General features: G+C 45.8%; 1 protein-coding gene across 1 annotated transcript in view; it reads left to right on the forward strand.

The window, feature by feature from the left end:
* The window catches only part of RASA3 (RAS p21 protein activator 3), a 118,497-nt gene that overhangs the window by 52,445 nt on the left and 43,502 nt on the right, over positions 1-22,550 (forward strand). Inside the window, exons 3-4 of the mRNA XM_084879822.1 lie at positions 7,914-8,017; positions 20,018-20,112. Of these exons, the coding sequence (XP_084735948.1) occupies positions 7,914-8,017; positions 20,018-20,112 (199 nt within the window). The remainder of the gene's footprint in view (positions 1-7,913; positions 8,018-20,017; positions 20,113-22,550) is intronic.

Here is a 22,550-nt window from a genome sequence, read left to right on the forward strand (position 1 = left end):
GATGTCCTGAGGGATGCCACACAGGGCTCCTGCGGGCAGTGTCCACTCCTTGCCCAGGGACCCTCTTGCTCTTCTGGTGGCTCATGTGTCAGAAATGGCAGGATCGCATGCCCGGACTTGCCCATGGATGGCGGCTAGTGTTAGCAAAGCTGTGGTGTTTCTAGTTTAAAAATACATTTCTTATTTGTTGTGCCTTAGTTATTTGTCTTTTAATTTGCAGCGTAAGTTTACAGGTTCTCGGTGGATTAATATTCTGAGCATGGAAATGATATGAAAGATGGGCATTTAATAGGAGATGGGCCAAAATGCTCATAGGCACATGAAAGATATTCAACCTCAACAGTAATTTAAACTTTTCAAATGAAAGCAGTGTTGTGGTTTCTTGTTTTGTTTGTTCGTTTGTTTTGCCGTTACTTCAGCAAAGTTTGTAGATACTGGGAAGACTTTGGGTTGATGGGCGTTAGGGGTAAATCGATCCCCCCTTCTGGAGGGTTATATAACATTATGCATTAAAACAGTGAATACTCTCCTGCCAAGCGGAATTTATCTTCAGGGAACCATTGGGCAGCTGTGCAAAGACCTCCTAACCTAGAATCTCATTCTGTGCTGCTCCTAATGATAAAAGTTGGGGAGGACCCAGCTGTCCATCAGTGTTGGAATGGTTAATTGAGCAGGTGTCTTCAGACCCCAAGTACTGTGTGGCTGCTAACATTTGATAGATAGATAGATAGATAGATAGATAGATGATAGATAGATTTCAGAGAGGAAAGGAGAGGGAGAAAGAGATAGAAACATCAATGATGAGAGAGAATCATTGATTGGCTGCCTCCTGCATGCCACACACTGGGAATCGAGCCTGCAATCTGCATATGTGATCCTGACCAAACTGTGACCTACTTGTTTATAGGCTGAGCCACACCTGCTGGGCAAGCATTTTATGTTCTTATTTGGAAAGCTGTCTGTGGCATGATGTGAAAGGAAAAAGGTGACTGCATATCAGAATATATAATATAATCCCACTTTGATTTTATTTTAGTATATTTTTTATTTATTTCAGAGAGAGGGAGAGAGAGAAACATTAGCTGTCTCCTGAACCTCCCCCAAATCAAGCCAAAACCCAGGCATGTGCCTTGACTGGGAATTGAACCCTGGCCTCCTGGTTCTTGGACTGATGCTCAATCACTGAGCCACCAACCAAGCAATCCCACTTTTATTTTAAAAATATGTGCCTCTGTCTACCTCTGTTTCTGTTATATATACACATATCTTTAGAGAAAAAACAACTCTAAGAGGAATACCCTACAATGTTAATTCTGTTTTTTGCTTTGTGACATCTTTATGTATTTTTAAAATAGCTTTATCGAGATATAATTCACATACTACATAATTTACCCATTTAAAGTGTACAACTCTGTGGTTTTCAGTATATTTAGAGTTGTGCAGCCATCACCACAATCAATTTTAGAACATTTTCATCTCCCTAAAAAGAAACCCGTTCCCTTTAACTGTCTCCATTTCCTGCCAACACCCTGCTACCCAGCCCCTGGCAGCCACTACCACTTTCTGTCTACAGACAGTTTTGCCTATTCTGGGTTTTCATGTAAATGGAATCCTACACTATGTGGCCTGTGGGTCTGACTTTTTCCAGGCTCATTCACTTTGCAGCATGCGTCAGGGGTTCGTTTCTTTCTGTGGCTGATTATAACCTAGTGTTTGGTTGGACCACATTTTGTTTATCCATTCATCTGTTGATGGACATTTGGGTTGTTTCCACTCTTGGCTGCTGTGAGTTATGCTGTTAACTTGCATGTATGAGGTTTTGTGTGGACATGTGGTTTCATCTCTCCGGGTATATACCCAGGAGTGGGGTTGTTGGGCCATGTGGTTACTCTGCATTTACCATTTTGAGGAACTGCCATGATTTTCCAAAGTGGCCACACCATTTTACTTTTCTCTAAGCAGTGAATGCAGGTTCGAATTTCTCCACATCCTCACCAACACTTGTTATTATGTCTCTTTTATTCTAGCCATTCTGGTGGGTCCAAAATCCTCGATAGACTGTCATTCTTAAAAAGAAAAAAAAATATTTTTTGTTTTAATTAAAATGAAAGGAAACATTCTTTTGAAAGCAAACAAAGTTCAGATCATAAAGGAGTAAAAAAAGAACATGGAGAAATTCTAAACATTTACACATAAGTCTAATTATAAATCAGCTTACTGTGAAAAATAATGTCTTCCTGGGATACATATGCCAACTCTGGGGGAAGGATTAGGCATAGTTTATAGGCTATGGTGCCTGCAGATCAAGCCTCCACAATAAATGGCCCCAAGACCTTCCAGGTCAGCGCCCATCCGCCGTTTAAGTCACTGACATACCCTTCATGTGTGTGTCTTTGAATCTTTTTGTACACACACTCACACTCATAGGCACACGCATGTGTGTGCACATGCATCCCCACACATACCTCCATGTGCACAGGCACACCCACACACATCTGCACCCTTGCACACACCCATACACATACATGCACACAATTTATGCATACACACACACACATGCACACACACACACTTACACTGACCTACTTACTTTCTGGAGTGTCTTTCCTCCTGAGTGTCAGAGGATTTCCTGTAGACTATGTCATTAATCTTCATGATGTTTTAGGCTCTTAGTCACAGGTTGAATATGTGGGAACTAAGAGAGCTGGCATTCACAGGAGGAGTGGGCTGTGGAACTGGAAGTTAACCCAGTGCATCACACTCCTGTGGGGTCTGTTGACATCAGACAGAGCCTCACTAATGAGGATGACAAGTCACAGGAAGGGCATCGAGGCAAAAAACTCCGCTGGAGAATATGCTTAGATGGGGGTGTGAATGAGCATTTGTTAAGCTGTGGACCTTCACTCTATGGAAGTCTCAGGCATCTGCTTTCCTTGAAAGATGGAAGGATAGTTCTTGTTTTTGGATGGCTACTTCTCTGAAACACTCAGAACAATTTAAGCATTTGAGATCTCCCTCTGAAGATTTTGTTTTCATTACAAAGAAATGGTTTTCTAAGTCAACTTCACCCAGTCTCTGGACAAATTTTTAAAAATGATGAAATCAGTTAAATGCAAATGAAAGTTGCATCGTCATCAAGGTATGGGTCTGAGTGAGAAGGGGTGGGTGTAGCCTGGTCTCCCCGCCTTGGTCCCGCAGCTCCCTCCTGGGGGTGGGGGCGGGGATGGGCATGGCTGTCACCTTTCTCCCTTCTCTCCCTTCTAGTGTCCTTAGCACAGCAGCAGCCAGTCCCTGCATCAACCCAGGTCTGGAGATCCACGCTCCACTTTGTCAGGAGAGCATCTGTCTAACAGATGCCCCCGATCCTCGCTCCTAGTGAGCTGCTGTGGGATGGGCCAGGAGAATAAACACCAAAATCACTACAGTCGGTTTCGGCTGGGCAGGTGCCATGTGGAGCCCAGGGCAGACCACATCTTCTGGCTCATCCAGCCTGTCTAAAGGCCCTGCTTCAACACAGCCTCTGCTTCCATCATCGTGTGTCCTTCTCTGGCTCCGACCCCTCTTCTGCCCTGAGCTCCATTGGGCTCACTGGATAGTCCAGGCTGACTTCCATCTGAAGATCCTTAACTAAACCCCATCTACAAAGTCCCATTTGCCCTGTGAGGTAACATATTCACAGGCCCTGGGGGTTAGGACCTGGGCATAGTGGGATTCAAAGCCACACTCTATTTCTTTGCCTGTAAACCTACACTAGAGAGACTGGCCGGTGCCTCAGTTTTCCCACCTTGTGGGAAATGCAGTTGAGTCTCGAACAACGAACTGTTGGGCTCCACTTGTCCGTGAATTTTAAAACCCGTGTTGTCCAAGGGTCAACTCTGTTTGCTACCTGTTGGGGCTCAGAACAGAACCTGGGATGTCATGGGTGCCCAGGGGAAGCTGCCATCCCACTGGGGCACAGGTTCCCAGGAGGCTGGTCCAGGCCCAAAATGCAGGAATTATTTTGGCTCCTCGTCTGAGGGTGAGCTGTAAGGAGGAGAGGAGCAGTCCTCTTCATGCTATAGGAATTTAAAAAAAGTCTTTTTAATCCTCACCTGAGAATATTGATGAGAGAGAGAGAGAGAGAGAGAGAGAGAGAGAGAGAGAGAGAGAGAGATATCAATTTGGTACCTTGCCCCCAAACCCACACACACATGCCCTGACTGTGAATCAAACCCACAACCCTCTGGTACACTGGATAGCGCTCCAACTGAGTGCACCACCTGGCCAGGGCTGTAGAAAAATTTTAAAGTGTAAAATTGAGCAATTTTTAGTAAATTTACAGAGTGTGTTATTACTATATTCTTCTTGAGAACACCCAAGAAGAGCCCATTGCAGTTACCTCCCTCCCACCTTCAGCCTCCCTCATCCACTGACCTACTTTGTACACATCGACTTTTTCTAGACATTTCTCATAAATGGAATATTAAAAATGGGGTTGGATTTTTTTAATTTGCATCTGTATTCTTTCACTTAGCATGCTTCTGAGATTCATTGTTGTGGCATTTCTTAGCACTTTGTTTCTTGTATGGATTTACCAGATTTTGTTTTTCCATTTGTCACTTGACATTGGGTTGTTTCCACCTTTGGGCTGTTGTGAATAATGTTGCTGTGCACATTGATATATACGTTTTTGTATAGATACATTTTCATTTCTCTTGGGTATTGCCAGGAGAGGAATTGCTAGGCCCTGTCATCACTTTGTGTTTAATTTTTTAATACCCTGCCAAACTGTTTCCCAAAGTGGCTGTACTAGTTTGCATTTCCACCAGCAATGTAAGAGGGTTCCAATTTCTCCACATCCTTTCTAATACTTGTTGCCATCTTTTTTATTATCGCCATCTTAGTAGGGGGGAGTGGTATTTTGTCAATTAATTTGCATTTTCCTGTTGGCTAATGAACTTTTTTTTATATGCTTGTGGATCATTTGTTTGCTTTGGCGATATATCTGTTCAAATCTTTTGCCCGTTTTTCAATTGAACTACTTACTTGCTTCTTATTGTGCTGTAAAAGTGTCTTTTTTCATGTATTCTGGATACAAGTTTTATATAAGATACATGATTTGCAAAGATTTTCTCCTATCTTTCTTGGAAGTTTCATAATAGTGTATTTTAAAGCACAATATTTTTAATTTTGATGAAGTTTGGCTTATTGATATTTTTTCCTTTAGAAATTGTTTTGATGTCATATCTAAATATGTTGTTGGAGCCAATAGACAAGGCTCCAGCTCTTTGTGCTCATGATCTTCAAGTAATGGTGTATCATGTCATCAAAAATTCTGTATATTATGGAATCTGTGACATTGTCAGTTATGGACTCACCATTATTTTATGTACACTAAAAAAACAAAAAAAAAACAAAAAAAAACTACAATGCTAATTAATCTAGGTTACAAAGATTTATTTCTGTATAGTTATAGTTTTAGTTGTTGCCGTTTTAGCCCTTACATCTAGGTGTGTGATTACTTTGAGTTAATTTTTGGTATGGTGTGAGGTAGGGATCAGTGGAGCATGTGAAATGTGGCAACTCCACGTTGAGATGTGCTCCAAGTATAAAGCACACAGGGATTCCAGTGACCTACTATGAGAAAAAGAATGTGAAGTAGCTCATTAATAATTTTTATATTGATTACATTTTGAAGTGATATTTTGGATATATCGGATTAAAGAAAATGTTATTCACCACACTGTCTTGATTACTGTCACTTTGCAATAAATTTTGAAACCTGGATCTGTGAGTCCTCCACCTTTGCTCTTCTTTCTCAAGCATGTGCTGACTGATATGGGTCCTTTGTCTTTCTAGCTGGAAGGATTGACACACTGGTTGATGTCTGACATGGGCTGTCAGACCTGCTGGTTTCCCCGCCTCTCTCAGCCTTTCCTCCTCACTGATTCTCTTGCCCTGACTCAGTGTGTTTGGGTCCAGGCATGCCAGTGCCTGCTGTGGGCCCGTTCTGGACCCCAGACTTGCCCTTTTCCCTCCTTGCCTACTGCTTTCCTCTCCTGCACTCTGTGCCCCATCCCTTCTGAACCGGGTTTCATTTCCCATCATGCCTTCTGTGATGGCTTATTTGCTTCTACCCCTTCTCCCGGCGATGACTCTGGAGCTCCCCAAGGCTCCAGCTCTTTGTGCTCATGACTTTCAAATAACGGTGTGTCATGCCATCAAAAATTCTGTATTTTATGGAATCTGACATTTGTCAATTATGGGTGTACCATTATTTTATGTACACCAAAAAAAAAAACAATTCTAATTAATCTGTGAAACAGTTTTCTTCTGACATTCATTGTAGGACACATTCTGATTTCAGAGGTGCTAAACTTGAGAAAATACGGCCCTGGAGCTCTCTTAATTGGGAAATAATTTTCTTCCCCCCCACCCCCCGCCCTTTCTTTCCTATTGTTATGTCTGTGTCACTCAGAGTAAACTTTCACTAGGAGCCACTCATGGTATCAATTCTTTCCATCTCTCTTTTCATACTTGGTCAGCAGCCTACATCCCTCTTTCTCCTAACAAAATGAAGCACACTGTTTTAGTTTTTACTTGACCTATTCCATGTTTCCTATGCTGGACCACAGCCATGAGCATGTGTGGAAGTGGAATCATGCCAAATTCCAAGGTAGTTGGAGGTGTGTGTGCTGAAGTAACTGTTCCATTTCCTCCCTGGTGGATGCAGGTATGGCGGGGGGCCGTGCTCTGTGCACATTCACTGTGGCTTCCATGAATGGGGCTTCCTGCTAACCGCAGCCCCTATCCAGCTAGGATGGCCCAGGGGTTACGGCCCCTCAATTAGAATTTTTATTTTATTTTATTTTATTTTTTAAAAATATATTTTATTGATTTTGTACAGAGAGGAAGGGAGAGAGACAGAGAGTTAGAAACATCAATGAGAGAGAGTCATCGATCAGCTGCCTCTTGCACATCCCCTACTGGGGATATGCCCGCAACCAAGGTACATGCCCTTGACCAGAATCGAACCTGGGACCCTCTAGTCCCCAAGTCCCCAAGCCGACGCTCTATCCATTGAGCCAAACCGGTCTCAGCAGAATTTTTAGTTTATTTTGAGTCTCCACCTGTGGGTGAATGAGCCTCAGGGTCTGTGTAGACAGTTGGCTGTGGTGGGTAAGGCTCCTCTCCCTGGCGAGAGGTGCGATGGTGGCCTGGTCAGATTTAACCCCGACTCCTGGAGAAAGGGGAGCGCTCTGTACCATCTGAATGCTGGGTGAGGCCTGCCACCTGCCACCCAGACCCTCAAGATGGTTGGCAGCCCTGGAGCATTTGTGCTAAAGCTGGACACATGCAGTAGACATGGCTTTGTTAATGCCACGATCTCTCTGGTGTCAACTCTCTGGTTTCCCTGAGCTCTCACCAAACCCACACAGCAATTCCTTCATTTGATGCAGCAATTTTCAACCAGGTGCCACAGGAATTTTTAAAACATGCAGTACCTGACTGTTAGGGCACTGACCTCTTTTCTTACGTTGTCAAAATAAAAAAGAGGTAACAGTCAACATAACAATAGCTGTCAGGTATGAATGAATCAAAATTATATATATTTTTTGTCAGATCAGCAAAAACTATGTATTTCGGTATTCCTCAGAATTTTAGTAACTAGTTTACTCGGGCCACGAGATGAAAAAAAAGGTTGAAAATCGCTGATTTAATGTGGCATGCCTTCAGTGCTGGGGCCACATCTTTGAAGATTTTTACAGCCTGTTCACTCTTAAGTTCATTCACATACCAGTTAAGAAGCTGCAATTTCGTGTCTTATAAGCGAGATGTGGAATGGCGTGTTTGTGGTGCTTTAAAATGAGTGCACATGTGTGCCCCCATCACCTCGTGGGATCTAACGGTGCTCATTCTGTTTCTCTGTCCAGCCCCTTCTATGGAGAAGACTTCTACTGTGAAATCCCGCGGAGCTTTCGCCACCTGTCCTTCTACATCTTCGATAGAGACGTCTTCCGCAGGGACTCCATCATAGGTAGGTACTTCGGTGGGTGTCGCATTCTGGTGCGAGCGGATGTCTCTTCCAGGCGACCTGTCTGAGGCAGCAGAGGTGAGTGGCGTTTTCAGCCTGGCCTTTCTGGCTGTGCTCAGCAGCTGCAGGAAGCGGCCTGGGCAGCCTGCTAGCCTGGCAGTGGCATCCCCCGGGGCTGACACAGGCCGCTGAGTCCCGGCCTGGCAGCCTGTGGAGGGGCTTCACAGCATAAGATCACGTGGGAGAGACCAGGACACGCCAGCAAAGCCTTGAGAGCTGTCCTTGAAGACGAGGATACAACAACCTCAAACCTTCTGCAAATGTCCCCCGAGGGCTCCTCCAGGGGGCTGTGTGCAGGGAAGAACCCCTCCCCCCATTCCCAGGCCACCCCTGTTCCTGCCTCCAACACCCTCCATAGGCCATCAGAGTATTGGATGCTCTCCGAGGCATGAGGGTGATCTTATAGGTATTGAGGACCTTCACAGAGGCATTAGGGTGCTTTCAGAGGTATTGGGGTATTTTCAGAAGTATTGTGGTGTCCTCAGACCACAATTGGGGCTCTCAGAGGTTCTGAGTTCCTCTTAGAGGTACCGGAGTGTTTTCAGAGGTATTAGGGTGCTCTCAGTATTGGGGGGTGTTCTCAGATATTGGGGTATGCTCAGAAGCATTGGGGTGCTCTCAGGAACGTGGGGTATCAGCAGTATTGGGGTGCTCTCAGAGGTATTGGGGTTTGCTCAGAGGCACTAACGTTTCCGTGGGGGACTGCTAGGCCCAAGCTGAATGTGGAGGTCAGGTGTGGAATAGCATAGAAGCTTCCCGAGCTCAGTAGTGCACCTGTGTTCCTATTCATGTTTACTGTGGCCCCAAAAATAGAACCGAGAAGTCACACATGAGCACGATGGTAGTTGCTGGAATCCAAGCACCATGGAATGTCCGTGTGGTGGCCTTGGCCTTTCCTGGGAGGGAGGCTCTTGGGTAGAACACTTGGCGTTTGAAGTGCACTTGAGTCACGCAGACAGTTGCTCATCTTTCCTCTGGACCAGGCTTGGGGCTCCGAACGGCTCCTACTCACTGCCCAGACCTCTTGAGCAGTCACCCATACAGCCAGCAGGGGTGTGTCATCAGGCCGCCTCGGCCGCCCAGCAGCACACAGTACAGTTGGCTGCCTTCCCTGCAGCTCTTGCTCAGCCTCTGGCCTCTTCCCCCCTCTGGCATTCACTCCCAGCCTGCTGAGCTTCTATGCTGCCTCCTTAGTTCTCAGCCTGTGGGCCCAGATTCCCTGCAGGATCCCTGTGGTGTCTCGAGGCATCTCGGATGCATCATGTTGAACTCAGAGTGGCCATCAAAGGTTCCTCATGCTGAGTAAACTCTGTACCTAATGCTTCCTCACCCTCCGAGCTGCCCTGCCAAGTCTAGGAGCTCAGTTCCTACAGGTGCTGCCACATCATGCTACACCAAACATGTCAAACTCAAAGGCTAACACAAGCCAAATAAACAAGACATGTAGCTCACAGACCGTGAGTTTGACATGCTTGCCCTACACCGAGCTTTCGCTTGCTTGGACTGTAGCCTGCATGGCCTCCGAGTTTGCCCCACAAGAAGATAAGATGCTCGTTCCTTCACTCCAAGGCCTTTTCTTTGTGTGGGCTGATAGCATCTCCTCCCAGTTAAAGCTGATGACTGACATCCCATTGTACGAAAAAGCTCAAAACATGGCGAGGGCCCAGAAGTGGCTCCATCGTGTCTGTCCCCAACATCTGGCTTTGGCTTAGGAGGCAGTCACTATAAACATTTGTGAAAAGAATGGATGATTTTTGAAAATACCTCTACGTATTCCATTTTTCCCATTTTAGAAATTCAATCTGTTTTATAGATAGTTTCTCATCTGAAGAAACTCTCTTCTGGAAGTTCATGCTTTCATTTTAGGGCCTGATTTATTTTAAAAAATATTGCCAAGCCCTAGCTGGTTTGGCTCGGTGGATAGAGCATCGGGCTGTGGACTCAAGGGTCACAGGTTCGATTCCCATCAAGGGCATGTACCTTGGTTGCGGGTACCTACCCAGTAGGGAGTGTGCAGGAGGCAGCTTATTGATGTTTCTCTCTCATCGATGTTTCTAACTCTCTGTCCCTTTCCCTTCCTCTCTGTAAAAAATTAATAAAATATATTAAAATAAAATAAAAATATTGCCAAGTTTAAGGACACACTGCCTGATTTCATAATCAGACCACATTGTCCTCTGGGCTTATCTTCTCAATGGCCTTTCTAGCCTTCTCAACATAAACACACATGTGCATTCACACACATGTGTAGCACCCCACTTGGGCCCCTGTGCAGGCCTCTACCCTCTTAATACTAGAAACTTTTTAAATATATCTCAGTTTTCTGAAACCTGACTAGTCCCACAGTGATGAGCTCAGATGCTGTCTATCTTCAAGCAGCATGCTCCTCCTTTGCTACTGGGGAGTATGTTAAAATCCAGGTACCCGAGCTCCCACCCATGCTGGTGGGTCCAGATGGTCCAGGGGTTGAACCTAGAATTCCACAGTTTTATTAAGTTTCTCAGGGTGATATTTACAGTTAGAAGGAAACTAATATGTGCTGAATGCTTATATATGCCAGGCATAAAAGCATGCCATTAATCCTTGGTATTGACCCCAGGAAGTAGATAGCCCCTCTATTTGCTATATCAAGAAGAAACTGAGGCTCAGAGAAGATAAGACACTGTCTGAAGATGCCTAGCTAGCAGGTGGTGAGCCAACAAGTCAGACATTTCCTGTCATATTTGTAGAGACTTGGGAGGAGAAAGGTGTCTACACCTGCTTAGTCATCCCATGAAGTCAGCTCCCTCCCTGAAGACTCCTCAGTGGGTGCTGCCTATCCCAGAACTTGCTCTCACTCTGAATCTAATGTTCATCCTGCCTTGTGTGAGAGAGGTGGCTTCCCAGAATTTAATCTGAACCATATATATATATATATATATATATATATATATATATATATATTTAAATATTTTTTTTATTGATTTCAGAGAGGAAGGGAGAAGAAGAGAGAGATAAAAACATCAATGATGAGAGAGAACCATTGATTGGCTGCCTCCCACACGCCCCCCACTGGAGATTGAGCCCGCAACCCAGGCATGTGCTCCTGGCCAGATTCGAACCTGGGACCCTTCAGTCCAAAGGCCGACGCTCTAGCCACTGAGGCAAGCCAGCTAGGGCGCTAAACCTTTTATATTTTATTCAAGCATTTGGAAAGCATTTAGATTTATGCTTTCTCTGGGACTCTGACGATGCGTGAGTGTGAGAGCGTTCCTAATCCTAAGTGATTTGAACTGACGAGAGGAAGGGAAAGCAGCAGTCACCTTCTCTGCCAGAATCACCAGATCTGCGGGGTCTACAGCAGATGGAGGGCTGGAGAGAGTGACAAACACATCCTGCTGCTCTGCTCTCCAGTTGTTCCATGACCGGCAGAGAGGGGATGTGCCTTAATACCCTGTCCTCTACCCTCCCCTCTCCATCCCCTCCCTTTCCTTCCTTTCCATCTCATGCTCCATCATTTCCTTCTCTCCTTCACCCTGTTTTCCTTTTTAGGATCTTGGTCCACATGTGAATTTCTCCTTCAGTCCATGCGCGTGGCTTCTTTCCTACCCTGAGTCATCTCCATGAGCCATCACAATGCCTCATACTTGATCTGTTAAAGTTTGGCAAATTAGGCTTCCAAGACAGTAGAAACCTAGGGATTAGCAAAGAAACAGGTGGGGCAGCGGGGAGCCTTTCTACAGAAGCAGGGCGTGTTGATGCTTGCTTTATTTAGGCTAGGGTGGCTTAGTTGAAGGATAATAAAACTTTATGAAGCATTTACCAAAACTTTACCAAGCATTCATGTGTTGAGATTTAAGTGAACTCTGTTGCTTATACTAAAAACGTGTTGCATACATGAGAGATTAGTGTCTGATCCTAGGAAGTTAAACCCAACTATCCGATATTAATGAGCCATCTGGTGTGTCAGTGAGCTGCACTTTTATTGTCATTTCTTCCATCTTCCATATTCTCACTCTGGAAGAATGGTTAAGTGCTGCCTGTTTTTTTTTTGCAACTATCTGCAGGAATTCATGTTGTAGGAAAGGAGGAGTCATGTAAAGTGAAGTATCTGGTGCATATCTGTTCTAATCATGTATATAAAAAGTACTTACACTTACTATGTGCAGGTATTGTTCTAGATGCTTTACAAATATTGACTCATTTCATATTCATAATCCTGTGAAGTAGGTGCATTTTTCAGATGAGGAAACTGGTACAGACAAGTCACACGGCTTTTGGGTGGTGTTCAGACCGTGGCAGCCAGGTTCCCAAGTCTGTGCTACTGAGCTCTTGACCTTATTTCAGATTATGCTTTATTGCCTGTTTTTAGAGGCAATAGTTGATTGAATATGGAGCCTGATGGGGGGCAGGAGAAGTCCAAGGTGGCTTCTGCTTATGGGTTTACAACACCAGGTGGATGGTGGGTGGTGGGACATAGATGGGGCTAAAATGGTGGATGGTGGTGGTGGTGGTGAAGGTGGGTGGGAGATGGTGATGGTGATGGCAGAAGAATGAGTTCTTCATATCAGAACAAAATATCCTCCTCCATGACCCACTACTACTATCCCCTCCAGTGAGCTATAGTTTGCTATCACCATCCTCCACCCTCCTCTCATTATGTACCAACTACCCAACATTCATCATTCATCCTCTGTCCTCACCACCTACCATTTGCCATCTACCATCACCATTCCACCACCTTTCACTCATCACCTACCATCTACAATCCACTGCCACCCATCATCCACCATCACCATTCATCCATCATGTACTATATTCCACCATCACCATCCACCACTCTTTACCCATCATGTATTACCCACCACCTGCCATCGATCATTTGTCTATCTTCTACCTCTCCAGCTGTGACTTACTAGCTATATCTATAACCATCCATTATCTACCACTTATCATCACTACCACCACTCCCTCTCCATCGCCATGCACCATCCACCACCCACCATCAGTATTCACCCTCTTCCATCATCCACCATTACTGTTCACCACTCCTACTCATCTATACTGGCTACCTTCTACCATCACCCACTATCCACCATCCATCACCCACCACCTACGACCCACCAATCATCTCTCCACCACCTTTTACCCATCACCTACGACCCACCAATCAATTCTCCTCAACCATTGCTTACCACCCACCACCCTCAAGCCCTCCTCCTATCCCTTGACCCACCATTCCTTTCCCACTACCACTGTCTACAATTTTTATCTGTATCCTGCTACCAAAAACTCATTTGGAGAAAACCCATAACCCAGGAGTCATCCTGGAATTCCCCAGCCCCATTTATATCTGTCTCAGCCCCTGACATACATCTCCTCTTTATTGGAATGGGGCCATGTGATTGTGGAATACTTCCTTTTTAGGTGTCTACATATAAACATCAGAGCCTCGCAGTAGATTTACTTTCCCCTGAAGAGGGTAGCTCTCTGCAGGCAGAGGATAATATGTGGCAGATGTGGGCCGAAGGCCAGGGAGGCCTACTGCTGCCAACCCTGTTGGTAGAAAGTGGATACTCATCCTCTTCCACCAAAAGCTTCTTTCAATTTGTGCCTCTTCTGGTGTGAGCTACCATGAGTGCACCCGCCCTCTGCTTTCCCAGTCCAGGGAAGGCGCATGAGTGGTGGGCTTCCACTTGACAGATAATAAGAAATTCAAATTCAAAACCTCTAAAGGCAGCTTCGGTGCTGTGGTAGCATAAAGTGGTGCTTATGGTGGGATGGTCCAGGCCTCTGGTGTTGTTTCAGGCAGTACAGTCCAGAGCTTCTCACGCTTGTTAAAATGCAGGTGCTGATGCATGGGTCTGGGAAGGACCTGAGAGCCTGCATTTCCAACGGATAACATACTTGGAAACTGCTGTGATTTAAGTAGAAACACCTGGAATTTGTTCAGGAAATACTTGGCATGGATCTCCTAGGAACTCAGACAATTCACATCTGACTTCATTTTAATATGGAACTGTGATAGGAGCTTCCCAAGGGAATCCTTAATGCTGAAGGAACTGATAAAGAAGTGTTTTCAAGCAGACAGTGCACACTTTCCAGCTCTTGAGGGATTTCTGTTGGTGTGATGGGCCTGGAATTCAAATATGACCATGGGACTTCACTACTTAGATCCTGCAGGTCTCCCTTTGCCTCAAGATGACTCCCAAACCCTTAGCTGGACGTTCAAGCCCTTTGTGATTGCCCTGCCGAGGGCTTCCTCCTTCCTGACCTCCTCAATCCCAGACATGGGCCCAGGTCCTCCTGATTTCTTCCAGTCTCTCTCCTGGTGCCCCTGCCTTGGCTCATACGGCCCCCTCTGCATGGCGCCCATGTCTGGTCCTTCACCTCAGCCCCATGCCCACCTGACTGCTGCTGCCCATTTGAGATCCTGGTTAGCCAGAGACCTGAGCAAGCTGCCCTTCCATGTGTGTGTTCTCTGTGGCTTCACCTGCTGAAGCATTTCTTTTGCTCTTTGTCACGTGCTCATTGGACTGTACTTCCTATGGCCTGGAGCTCCTTGAGGGTTTTTCTCTATCCAACACCTACTGGGTAGGCCAAGGTTTGTTCAAGCGGGGATGGAAAGAAGCAGGAGAGGGAAGAGCAGAGTGTAGAATCTTAAGCTGCCCGGTTAGAAGTTGACATTTTACCCAGTGACACTGTGGATACACCAGTGTGATAGGTGAAAGTGAATATGGAGACAGAGTTTTGACCTTAGTAATTGGCTCAGATTATACTAGAATGAAGAGGATATCCATTCATCCTTAGAGGCATAGGAAAACTTTTTTGAGTGGAAAAAATATGTTTAAATATTTTTGTACATTTTAATCAGAGAACCTGGTCACATTGGTTCTGGGGTTATTTCCCCTTAAAATAATCAAATAAGTTCTTTATTAATCATTCTATTTAAGGTACCTGCAAGTTTTGAAGATAACCACCAAAATCACGGCTTAGCCATTCTTGGTGGCTTTAAAATTATGGTGTGTCAGTTGCAATTGGACTTAGATGTTTTCACTGTTGTTTTTACAGCTGTAAAAATAAGTGGCTGTCTGAATCTCCAGGAATAATTTAAAGTTATGACTAGTAATTATGTTGTTACAGTATGAGAAGCCAAGTTCTAGAGTATAAATTTGCATCACGGAAATGAGCATGGTGTCATCGGCTTCTCACGGTCTCCTGTGTCTGATCCGTTGGCCTCGCACCAGCAGGAGCCCACACTCACCTTCAGGTTTTCCTGGTGCAGCTGCACGTGTGCGCCTCTGAGGGTCGAGTCCAGGAGGGAGGGATGTATCCAGTGAGGGTACCACCAACTTTGTTCTTTTCCAAACTCTTGTTGCTATTCTAGGCCTTTGAATTGACATTTACATATTTGAATCAGCTTCTTTTTAAAAAAAAAATAAATTTGTTTTTCTACCGCCGCTTATATTCATACCATTCTGCACTAGTTTCAGATGTATAGCAAAGTGGCCGAAAAATCATGCACTCTACAGAGGTCCCCCACTGCCCAAGTACCCACCTGGCCCCATACCCAGTTATCTCAATAGTATTGACTATATTCTCCATGCTGCAATCCGCATCTCTGTGACTATTCTGCAGCAACCAATTTGTACTGCTTTTTTACCCATTCTCCTCTACCCCTCCCTTCTGACAGCTGGCAGTCTGTTTTTAATGAGTCTGTTTCTATCTTGTTTCTCTTTTTATTTTGTTCATTCCATTCCACATATAAGTGAAATCACATGGTATTTGTTTTTCTCTGAGTGGCTTATTTCACTTAGCATAATGCCCTCTAGGCCCATACATACTGTAACAAAAGGTAAGATTTCCTTCTCTTTTACATTGTGTAAATGTACCACAGCTTTTTTATCCACTCATCTACTGATGGACACTTGGATTGCTCCCATATCGTGACTTTTGTAAATAATGCTGCATTGAACATAGGGTGCAAATATTCATTCAAATTAGTGTTTTGAAATATATTTCTTCGTATATATTCCCAGAAGTGAAATTGCTTGGCATGAAGGCAGTTCCGTTTTTAATTTTTTGAGGAAACTCCACATTGTTTTCTTAGTGATTGCACCAATCTACATTCCCACCAACAGTGCTCGACATCCCTGCCAACACTTGTTGATTTATTGATGATAGCCATTCTTACAGGTGTGAAGTTATATCTCATTTTGGTTTTAATTTCTTTGATGTTTTACTAACTTAATTTTCTAAATGAATGAGATTGCTTTGATCTATAGGTTAATTTGGGGAGAATTAACATCTTAACAAAATTTCAGTCTTCAGATTTCCAGTATATCTTTCCATGTACTTGGGCCTTCTTTAATTTATTTCATCAGTGTTTGCAATGTGTTTTCAGCATATACATCTTGCAGACATTACACACACACACACACACACACACACACACACACATTTATTTACCCTTATATATTTTGTTTTTGATAGAGTTGACAAAGGTTTTTTTAGGTAGTATACTAAAATCACAAGCCATAAAAACATCATTTTGTGAAAGATACTGTCATTGATTTTCAATTTTCAATTTTTATTGTCATTGCTTCCATGCATAAACACAATTGATTTTTATGCATTGACTTTGTAGTCTGCCATCTTACTAAACACAACTATTCTACCAGCTTGTCTTGTAGATTTTCCTGTAGATTCTGTGAGTGAAGACTCATTTCTTCCTTTCCAGTCTACATGCCCTTGTTTCTTTCTCTTGCTTTCATGCACTGGCTAGGATACCAGGTTGAACAGGAGAGATGAGGACAAACTTCTCTTCCGCTGGCTCAATCTCGGGGAAGTGTTGGGCTGTGCCTCACTGAGTCTGCTCTTAGTCGGCTTCCTGCAGGTTTCACCCCGAGATTAGCCTTTCCCCAGGTGCTCTGCCGCCTCTGTACCTGGTTTCCCACATCACCTGCCCTCTGATGAGCTACTGGTGTGCTCTGTCTTCTGAACAGACCCTGACAGGTACAGCACCCCCAGAGGAAATCATCCATGGGGATTTTAGTGGTGAAAGGCAGGTAACACCTCTCTGCCTAAATGAGAAAGTTGTTTGGCGAACTGTTAATTTCATGCTGATAGATTGGGACAGGCTTGCAGATTAAGGCATTTAAGTCAACACTGTGGTTGTGGATCAAGTGTTCTCTCAGAACAGCACTTAGAAACACTAATACACATGTTTTAAAAAGTACACATTTGTAGTCTTGATTGAGACTGAGCTCTTGAAGGACAGACTGGAAGCTAGTGACCAAGGTGACCCTTGAGTCAGGAGCTACGTAGCAGGGGAAAGAGGAAGGTATTTTATATATTTGTTTTAATGTTTCATATTTTGTACTATCTTCCTGTTTTGGCGACTTAATATTACACTAAGTACTTCCAGAAGTAGAGTAATGATGTGTAAATTGTAGGATTCATATAAACATCAGATACATAACTCCTCCCTAGGACAGTTAAAGCTCAAAAGCATTGCAGTTGCATAACATTTCAAACTGCAAATGTAATCCTCTTACCCAGCTGAACTAATCATGGAATCGGAATATTTAAAAAAAAAATTTTTCAATGAAATATGTTGCTCAACTCAGTTCCAAGAAATGTTTCGATTCATGTGGCTTTATTCTTGCAAAACTCAAAGTCATATTCCCATGCGGGGAAAGAGTTTTACTGGAGCCAAGCAGAGAGGAAGGAGTCTTCTCTTGGGGGCTGTTCTTCCTGGTGACCAGGTGTGCGGAAGGACAGACGGCCAGAGGTGGCAGGACCCATCAGAGGTGGCAGGACCCACTGCCAGGACCTCAGCAGGACACCCACCACATGGATGAGTGATGGAAGGGGAGGACCGAGGCTTAAGGAGGGGCCTAGGATGAACCCTGAGGTGGCCATTCTGCCCTTGTAACGTGATGCTTGTTGGAGGATGTTCCACGGGGCCTGTAATTTGGGTCTCTCTGAATTTCTGTGAAACATACCCTTTCTGCAGCCTGTATCTGCTGTGTGTTTTCTGCATCTGTTGCTCTTCCTCTCCCCCTGCAGACTTTGACTGTGTGCAGTGGCTTAAACCGTTCTGTAGTGTGTGGCTGGACAGGATTCGGCTCCAGATGGCCTGGTCAGAGCTGGGCCATTGAGATTGGACAAGGGCAATGGGGTTAAACCTTGGAATGCTCACCTGCTGTGCCCACTTCACAGGTGGGCAAAAGTGCTGGTTGTGTGGAATTAACTGGCCTGGACCCGAGGAGCCCTGGCTGAATGATTCCGGGGTCTTTCCCAAGTCTCTTTTGCGGGTGGGGAGTGTGAGGCAGTTACCTTCCTTCTGAGAACATGAGATGATGAACATTTGCTGACGTAACAAATGGCACAATGACGGACAGATTGGGATTGAAGGCAGGCATTGGTGGGAGTGAATGGTCCCAACTCTCTGGATACCTTCACCCTCTGGCACTTAGACCCGCTTTTTCATGTTTGTTTTGCCCTTCAAATGCACCATCTGTACTGGTGGGTGAGTCCTTGGGGTCTGGAGTCCAGAGCAGAGTCCAGTTGGTGAGTTCTTGGAACAAGGTGTAAGGACCGTGGGAGGGGAAATCTTGTCCTCTGCCCCGTGGAGTTCTTCGGCTGGGGCTCTGTAAATTGGGCGGACAGAATTCAGATTCACAGAGAGAAGCACACAGTTCATTAATGCCTGCAGCACACACTGCGTGGGGGAGCATCAACACCGAGTAACTCAGCGTGTTAGACTTGGATTGGCATGGCATCTTAGCAGAGGAATAACACACTTCAGAGAGGCTCAAGGCAAAGGAAAATGGTTTTAGGCCTCCAAGGGTGGCAGGCCGTGGACGGTAAATATATGGGAAAATGAATGGAGTAGGTTTTTTGTGTGCAGGACCATCTTGGTGCCGACTTTGCACTTCCTCACGGCCATGGAACTTCCGGGAGAGGGACTGGGGCAGCCATTTCTCAGCGGGGTCTGCTTGTAGTCAGCTAAGGGAAGCTCCAGGAGGACATCTTTCTGCATCTGTTGGTTCTCATTTGCCGTGAACTAACCTGCGTATACATGTGTGCCACTGTGACTGCAGGCCACACACACACACACACACACACACTCATGCACACACACACACGCACATATACATATGTTATACAAGCTGACTGTACATTGTGTACATAGCATGCACACACTATGTAGGCTTACTGTACACATGTACACACATTATTTAAGTGGCATACACACCCACATACACACTTGTGTACATGCTATATATGCTAAATATGCACAGATTTGTATTCTAAGCTACAGCTCATACAGGTACACACACACACACACACACACACACACACACACACATTTCCATGAAATCCTCATCACAGCCTTATGAACGAGCCCTGCCCTGGGTCCACTTTGGAGCATGAATTTGAGACAGGAGGTGATGGTAATGTGGCACTGCCTGGTCTCACTGCCAGTGTGGCCCAGCGACTGCCTCCAGTACCCCCTCCTTCACCCCCTCCTACATTCTACCAAGTCCTGAGCAGTTCACTGTGTAGACGCCTGACAGAGCCGTTTTCTCCTCTGTAGGAAATAACCCCCACCTAGTGCTCCACCTTGCTCAAACCACCTGGGTAACATGCAAGTAGTAACGTGTCCATACAAGGCAGCCCTGGCCACACCCAGGCTGTGCTCCCAGTGTGAGAGCAGGCAGGCCTGTGGCCACCGTGGAAGTGACATATGATACTTGTTCTGCTGGTGGGGTGGGGCGCGGGCACCCTCAAGGTGAAATGTTGCAGACACTGATCTTACATTAAGGAAGACAGCGTGGCATTATCAATTTACCCCGTTATTGCACCATCTGAGATAATTGGCAGCAACGTATGAACCTTGCTGGGCCTGGCGGCTTTGTTCTCTCCTGTGACCGCTTTCCCTCTGCTCTGTTTTAGGGAAGGTGGCCATTCAGAAGGAAGACCTGCAGAAGTACCATAACAGGGACACCTGGTTCCAGCTGCAGCATGTCGATGCGGACTCAGAAGTTCAGGTGAGACCCTCGGCCGAGCCCGTGGAACGCTGGAGGTCTTGGGGAAAGGAAGACTTGATTGTGGTTAAAGGAACAGAGACAGGGTTTTGGTCCTAATAGGGAGCAATGCTTAGCAAATTGTGTCCTTCTATTTATAGTAAGTATAGGCTTGCTAATTTTGTTTGTTCAGTTGGTGATAGTCACACTTTGTCATGCATGATTGGAGCACCTTAAAAAAAAAAATGTGAAAGAGCAATAATATAAAGAAGGTGAAGAGAAAATATGGGTGAGAAAAATGAAGCTGTAGGTGAGAACAGCACACAGAGCCTCCCCCGGCAAGTCCCTGTGCTTTTGGGAGGTCACCGCACGTGTTGTCAAGCTCCCTGCACTCAGCAAAGAAGCATCTAGAGCTAAAAGAAGAGGCCACTCTGAGCAGGTTCCCACCCTCTGAGGGTCCTGGGCTCACTGTGGCTCACCGGGGCGATGTGTTAACTGGGACTGACATCCCTGTCCAGTGGAAGGAGCGGACCCCCTAGCAGGGGAGACAGCGTGGTTCCAGGATCCCAACCCTTCCCTTTAGGCTGCCCTTGGACTTGCCCACTGCTGAGTGTCCAGGAGCCCATCCGAATGCCTGTCAGGAGGGTGGCCGCATCTTCTCTTGTGAGACTGGCTTGTGTGGTTTTCAGTCAAGCCGGTTCCATGCCAGTATCCAGAATTCCAAGACTGGGAGCCACGGCCGGACAGCACAGCGCCCTGAGACGCACCGGTGTTTTATCAGTGGGTCTGTGAGACACCGGGGCGTGGCCGGGGTGCCTGACCAAGCATAGGGTCTCTGGCACAGGCAGGCCTGGCTCAGAGCTCTGTGCCCCGAACCACTAGTGAGGTATGCCAGCAGCGTCCTCTCCAAGCCTCAGTCTCCTCCTCTGTGAAGCGTGGCGTTGTGAACAGCTGGGCAGTGTCTGACACGTTGCCCTAGGCCTTCCCCTGGCCCGCCTGGCATGCAGCATTCCTGGGCTCCTCGCCCAGCATCTGGAGCCGGCTGGCCTTCGGGTCCTCATGCTTCCTCCTGACACCTCGGCCTCAGCCGAACTCTGAGGGGGAAGGCAGCGGGGTTCAGGGTTGCTGCCTGGTGAGGCTGTGGGGCACCCTGGCCTTGTGCCCATTGGGAAGGAGCCACGCACTTGAACAAAGAGGCAGCCGGAGGGAAGGTTGAGGAGCGGAGCCAAAGGGAAGCATCGTAATGGTGCTTCACGCCTAATTAATTCTGACCCAGGGGCCCGATCGTGCCGAGTAAATTAGAAAACGCTGTAATTACTGCAGAACCAGTGACTGCCCGGCGTTGGAAGCAGAGTTCCAACAGTGAAGACGGATGATATCCGGGGTAGCCGGCCCACCGTGCCGCTCAGGTGCCTGGGCAGGCTCGTCTTCAGACAGAAGGTTCCAGAAGCCACGTGCTGCTCCGAAATGGAACCATTCCTGCTTCTTTATGTTGACTTTTTACCCCGTCACTTTTATTCTGAAATCATACAGCCTGTGGCGCCATAATCAAAATGGCTGTTACCCAGATTTAAGTTGGATTTTATTGGCAAGTGTGGTTTTTCTTTTTATCTTGCCTTTCTTTTTGTTTCTTTTAATTTTGAAATGGTGACAGATTCACAGGAAGTCACAAAAAAAGTGCACAAGGAATGATGATTAGCAAACTGTGTGCTCTCCTGCTTATACTTAAAGACTGAAAATAGTGAGGAGGCCCATGTTCCTTCCCCATTCCCCCATGTACATGCTGTGTACCTGTGGGAGACCACAGCCAGGACACTGACATTCCCACGCTGCAGCCTTCGCTAGGATCTCACCAGTTCCACCTGTCTGCATGTGTGCCAGTTGTGTGCACGTGCGTGCTTGTGAGCGTGCACAAGTGCATGTGGATATTGTGTGCAGCTTATCACATGTGTGTGCTTGCACGTGTGCACGTTTATCCTGTGCCGTTTATCACGTGGATAAAGTTGTGTAATCACCACCACAATTAATATCCAAAACTGCTCCGTCAGCACAAATCTTGTAAGTAAACATGGGTGTGTGTGCTCATTGTACAGATGTGTAAAATATTTTCACTGTTCCATAACGGATGTCCTCTGCATGCCCGTGGCCAAATCCCTCGTCCTTCTGAGCCTGGTCCTTACCGTATATGAGATGGGATACTGACCCTCGCTGGGCCATTCTCCTCGGACTTTGTGAATTATGAATGGGAAATGCATTATCATCATAATTCTGAAGAGAAGGAGGAAGGACAGTGTTTATTGGTTGTTTGCTGAGTTCCAGGCGAGGAGCTGAGCACTTGGCTTAGGGTAGTTAGTTCTTAGAGTGCCCACGCATTCAAAGAACTCCCCCACATTCAAACTGGCCTTTCAAGGTGCAAGTGCGACCTTTTCCTGCAGCCACAGTTTTGTTTTGAAATGTCACAG

Source organism: Pipistrellus hanaki, assembly GCF_964339955.1.
Source record: "Pipistrellus hanaki genome assembly, chromosome: 3".
NCBI lineage: Eukaryota > Metazoa > Chordata > Mammalia > Chiroptera > Vespertilionidae > Pipistrellus > Pipistrellus hanaki.